Source organism: Muscardinus avellanarius (assembly GCF_963383645.1).
Source record: "Muscardinus avellanarius genome assembly, chromosome: 1".
NCBI lineage: Eukaryota > Metazoa > Chordata > Mammalia > Rodentia > Gliridae > Muscardinus > Muscardinus avellanarius.
In genome coordinates, this window is record NC_137786.1 from 38,264,270 (window position 1) to 38,270,479 (window position 6,210).

Sequence of the window (6,210 nt, forward strand, 5' to 3'; positions counted from 1 at the left end):
ACTACCCACATTTCACCCAACTCCAACTAGAAAGACAATCATTCAAAACATAAACAACAAATGCTGGCGAGGATGTAGAGAAGTGGGAACTCTAAAACATTGTTGGTGGGATTGCAAATTAGTAAAACCACTTTGGAAAACAGAATGGGAACAAACTTACCATTTGACCCAACAATACCACTGCCAGCCTCAGCAACTTAGCAAGGCCCTCAGCAACGGAGTGAGCCCCTGTTTCAAAATAAAAGAAGGTTGGGGATATAGCTCAGAGGTAGATTGTTCCTGGTTCAACCCCCAGTTAACACACACACACACACACACACACACACACACACACACACACACACACACCTTCTGTCACTCTGTGGCCTATGCTGTCTAATCTCTAAGAATCCCCATTCTAATAAGAGTGGACTTTTATTTATTTATTTTTTTGGGTGGTACTTGGGGTAGAACCCAGAGGCTTTCTACCTCCGGGCTATACTCCCATGTGGGGAGCCATTAAGGTTTTCCCCTAAAAGAATATTTCTGACTCAGCTGCCTGTCCTTCACCCAGAGTCAACAAGGTCTGGGGTCATGGAAGGTTCAAAGTAATTGGGACTCTCTCAGAACTAATGATGCTATTGTTCTGTCTGAGAGATCAGGTTTGTGTTGTGTTGCACGAGGGTATTGACTGACCTACCTGTAATGTATATGCTTTGGATTGGTCTTAATTGTATTCCGGTGGTGATAGCATGAGGATATTGATTGACCTGTAACTGTATAAATACCTCAAGAGAAACAAACCTGGTATCGGCCCATGTAAAGAGAGATAGACCCGGGGTTGGCCAGTAAAGATATCGACCCAGGAGTAGGCTGGCGACCCTCCCATGATAGAATAAATAAAAAATTCTTGGAATCAAATTCTTAAGAATTGAATTCATCCTCACTCCTCTCTTCGGAACTCGTACTTTTGCCAGCTGGCTCTGGCACTCCCAGACTTATTTTATATTTTATTTGGAAACAGGATCTCACTAAGTTGCTGAGAGCCTCACTAAGTAGCTGAGGCTGGCTTCGAACCTGTGCGATCCTCCTGTCTCAGCCTCTCAAGTGTAGGGATTACAAGTGTGCACAACCATGCCCAGCAGGGCTGGACAATTTGCAAAATGCCAATGTGACATTCTTAAATAAGGCCCTCTGTTTTAATGAGTTTCCTTGTTTAATATGGAGAAAGGCAAAGAAAAAAAAGTTTGTAACACAGAAAAAGTTACACAACATATAGGCTTTATTTCATGAATTTCTTAAGTCAGATGGTTCTAAAAATATATAATCAAATATGTCCCCATTATATAACATTTACTATTATACCCACCAAATTTACACAATAATTACACTTGAAATATAATAAATATAAGATCTAATAGATTATAAAATATTATAGATTGCAATAAATTTAACAATAGTAACAAAAATAAACCTCAGTAACTTCTCTAAAGAGCTTGAACCTTCCTAACAATTTATAGAACTCTGTTTAACTTAATCTATAGATAAAATCTACTTTGGATATGGCATTGCTTTCTGAATCACCCATTACTTCTCAGAGGATAAGGCACACAATCCCCAGCATTATAAATCACAAATCTGTAAGAAAACCTGAAGACAGCAGGTGGCACCCAGGCCCCAAGGAGAAGCCAGTGCCTCTGGCTATGGACTTACATCAGAGAGCATGAAGCTGTGCCGTGGAAAGGTGACACCAACTGAATGTTCCTTCTCTAGTATAAGTTAATCATTTTAGCAGAAGATCAATCGGAAGAGACAAAGGAAAAAGCAAATTTCCTAAAACTACTAAGTTTTGAAAAAATATGTTGTCTCTCTAGACATCAGGCAGATTTTTAAGAAATTACTAATTGGTACAATACCTTAGAACGGTATGTAAACAAATGGATAACAAATACAACAACATTCATGGCACAATGAGAAGTTTATATTTGAAACGACATGATCAACATTACATTTTTTGTGTATGAATTCAAAATTCTATGCTTCTGATCCAAGTATTTATATTTCATTAGCGCTTTTTGTTGACAAATATTTTACTAAATTTAGTTATATTTTTTAAAACAGTTAAAGCACTAACATGAAATTCTTAGGCAAAGATACTAAAAAAGTACTTTAGTGAATATAGCTATAGCTAATATTATAATTACTTCTTAAATTGCTTTCTGAAATCATAATCTATATCTAATGTTGGTTACTATCTTATAAATATTATGATGTATCACAAGTTCTCTGAAGCATAATTTGTCAGTTATAATTTACAAAGCATTTTGCATATTAAGTTTCAGTCAGAATTAATCTGTAGGAAATAAATGTATGTTAGCTCTTGTTAATACATTTTATTCATAACTTCACTTGTTTTGGTCACTTCACTGTTTAAATATCTCAGAAACATGTGGATCCAAACCCAAATATAATGTTAACTTTCCCTAAATTAGTCATCCTAAAATGTAAGCTTTTCAACAGGAAATGAACTTACAGGATAATACCAACTAGTTGGATGTTAATCTAACAAAACTACTAGTAAAGCCAGATAAATACAAGCAGCAGTACAAATAATCCTGGAATAGATGCACCAGGGTGACATGAGCAGTGGAAGCCAGGCATACTGCTGCATGTCTATCAGCCCAGGTTTTGGAAGGCTGAAATGGTAGAATCACAGGCTCAAAGACAAACTCAGCAACTTAGTGAGATCCTGTTTAAAAATAAAAAAAATTAAAAGGGCTCCGATATACCCTTAGCCCTTTTTTATGCTTTTATTGTTTTTGTTTTTCAGTACTGGGGATGGAACCAGGGGCGCTGTACCTCCCCAGCCCTGCTTTTTTAGTCTTTTTATTTTTTGAAACAGGGTCTCACTAGGTTGTGAAGGGCCTTGCTAAGTAGCTGAGGTTGTCTGAGAACTCCAATCCTCCTGTCTCAGTCTCCAGAACGCTGGGATTACACGCATGCGCCACCACGCCCGGCTCTTTATGTTTTTATTTTGAAACAGGGTCTCACTAAGTTTTGGAGGGCCTCCCTAAGTTGTTGAGGTTGGCTGCAATCCTGCAGTCCTTCTGACTCAGCCTCTCAAGTACTGGAATTACAAATGAGTGCCAAAACATCTGGCTATTTTTTTTTTTAATTATACATGCCTCCTGAGTGAGAAGACTTAGGAATTATAAGTTCAAACAATATAAGTACACGTGTTTTAAAAAATTCACTTTAATGTTGGCTACCCTCAATACATCATCTGAATCTTTTGCTTCTCCATCAGACATCAATACGAATCCCATGTTTTGACGTCATGACTTGTCTAGTCCCTGTCAGATACATAACAAACGAACAGAGGTGAGGTAAAGATGACGTGGTTACGACGTAAAGCCAGAATGGCAAAGGAGAAGTTTTTCCAAATGGGCAAATCCACAGGCCATGCCGAATTCCATCTCGGATATGGTGTGAGGTCCAGGATATAAATAACATCCAGGGAAGAAAGCACCATGAGTCTTTGAGCTTGAAAAGGTGCATAGCAAACTTCAGCATCAGAGCCACGGCGGGTATCACAGTAGAACAGTGAAGGAAAGGTCTTCTTGGGAGAGTCAGAGCGGCCTGGGGGCGGGGAGAGGAGTAGCTAGCATCATTTCCTTCTTGGTGAAACAACATTTTATGGCTGCATCTTGATATTTTAACATTTTTAGAGTGTACTGGAAATGCAAGGGGAACATGCTACCTCAGAATAGAATAAAAACATATACCAAAGTTATACAAAGCAAAGACGATAAAAGGATGAGAGCAGGGTATCATTTTCTTTCTTTCTTTCTTTCTTCCTTTCTTTTCTTTTTTTTTTTTTTTTTTCAGGTTTGGGGATGGAACCCAGGAGCGTTCAACCTCCGAGCTACACCCCCTGCCCTATTTTTTTTTCCTTTATTTTGAAACAGGGCCTCACTAAGTAGTTGGGGCTGTTTGTGAATTGCAATTCTCTGGTCTCAGCCTCCTGAATGCTGTATCTTTTTCATTAAAGTGAAATCAAGCCAGGCATGGTGGTGCACACTTGTAATCTCAGTACTGGGAAAGCTGAGACAGGTGGAACACAGGTTCTTGGCCAGCTTCAGCAAGTTAGTAAGGCCTTCTGAAACTTAGTGAGACTCTGTTTCAAAATAATAAATAAAATATGGCTGAGGGTATAGTTTACTGATAGAATACCCCTGGGTTCAATCCCTAGTACCACATACGCACAAAAGAAAAAAGATCTAAGGAACATGGGGATCAATTTTTTAAATTTCCCATTATTTGTTTAGAAAAGTCACGACACACACACACACACACTCTCTCTCTCTCTCTCTCTCTCTCTCTCTCTCTCTCTCTCTCTCTCTCAATATATAGTTTTTGTAATTTTTATTTAAATTTTTTTAACAAGTTTTTTTTTTGGTAGTACTGGGGGTGGAACCCAGAGGTTTTCTACCTCTGGGATATACTCCCAGACCTACTTTATATTTTATTTGGAAACACAGAGTCTCACTAAGTTGCTGAGAGCCTAAGTAGCTGAGGCTGGCTTTGATCCTGTGTGATCCTCCTGTCTCGGCCTCCCAAGCGCGGGGATTACAAGCATGTACCACTACACCCAGCTAAAAGTTTTTAATTAAGACATAAAAATTATACCTATTAGCTGGGCATAGTGGCACATGCCTGTAATCCCAGTACTTGGGAGGCTGAGACAGGAGGATCACAGAATCAAGATCAGTATTAATAGTGCGAAGAAACCAAAGGAGACTGAGACAGGAGGATCGCAGGTTCAAGGCCAGCCTTAGCAACTTAGTAAGACCTCAGCAACTTAGCAAGATGCTGTTTCAAAATAAAAAAATAATCCAGGCATGGTGGCGCATGCTTGCAATGCCAGTATTTGGGAGGCTGAGGCAGGAGGATCTGGGCTCGAGGCAAGCCTCAGCTACTTAGTGAGGGCATCCACAGCTTAGTGAGACCTTGTTTCAAAATAAAGAATAAAAAAATCAGGCTTGGGGGTGTAGTTCGGAGGTAGAATGCCCCTGGGTTCAATCTCCAAAACCACAAAAAGAAAATAAAGAAAAAATAAATAAAATAGGGCTTGGAGTATAGCTCAGAGGTAGGATGTCCCTGGACTCAATTCCTGGCAGTTAAAAAAAAAAAAAAAGGCAAGGAAGGAGGGAAGGGAAATTAAAAGATTAAAGGAAAGGCCAGAAAAATTAGATATATATGCTTCTTACCTTTAAAGACAGAGATCTAGCTAGAAAAAAGTGGTCCAAATCAATAACAGAGGCTAAAAATCCAGCTAAAAAGATTTCTCCAATGTCCGTTTTCTTCTTGACTCCAATGACCACTGCCCATGACCACATGCCAATCACACAATGTACGGCATTATCTGAGAGCGCGCGAAGCCAGTCGTTTTGCTGAATTATGGAAAACTGAAGAAGCCGATCGGCTACTAGGCAAAATATCCCCAGACCAATGGTGGAAATTAGAGATTCGGTGCCACAGGACTGGAGCAGAGCATGAGTTTTCTCAACCTCGGATGCCATCATGAACAATATGTCAGTATAGCCTAAAGGCCATCAAGAACGAAGGGTGTATTCTTGTTTTCGTTTCCAGTATCCTAAAATAAAAAGTAGAGAGAAAAATATTAATGAAGACTATGGACTACCGTATCACAACTAAGCAAGACAATATCAGCAGTAGTTTTAAATATAAAATCAAGTCATAAAACCTAGCATATCTTACAAGTTACATGTAGTATGCCACATGGCCCAAGGATAATGGATGCACTTTGCAGGGACAACCGTCTATATGGTAGTATGTGTCAAGGAGAATTTCAGAAAGCCCATGGGGATGGAACCCAGGGTCTCACTAAGTGGTGGAGGGCCTCACTACTAAGTAGCTGAGGCTGTCTGCGAACCCGGATCCTCCTGTCTCAGCTTCTCAAATGCTGGGATTACAAGCATGCACCACCATGCCCGGCTCTGTAATCTATTATTTAGAGGTTTTCAAATAGTTCTGTCTCTCAGAATATAAACGAAATGGTAGTGGACAGCCTCTGTGTCTATGACCCAACAACTACTTCTACCCTTCTGAACACAATGTCCCCTTCCTTTGAGAAAACCCCAAGACCCACGCTCTTGGAGGTGATTAATTAGAATTCCTTGTCACCCAGTAACAGTGACTAATGTAGTG

The 6,210-nt window shown here is 39.6% G+C and overlaps 1 protein-coding gene across 1 annotated transcript; it reads right to left on the reverse strand.

Annotated features, from left to right (window-relative positions):
- Positions 1–3,282: 3,282 nt before the first annotated feature.
- On the reverse strand, positions 3,283–5,564 carry TMEM267 (transmembrane protein 267; the record flags this gene model as incomplete). The annotated part of the gene is made up of 2 exons (XM_080708170.1): positions 3,283–3,618; positions 5,250–5,564. The coding sequence occupies 2 exons, from the start codon at positions 5,562–5,564 to the stop codon at positions 3,283–3,285; spliced, it is 651 nt and encodes a 216-aa protein (XP_080564296.1).
- Positions 5,565–6,210: the final 646 nt, after the last annotated feature.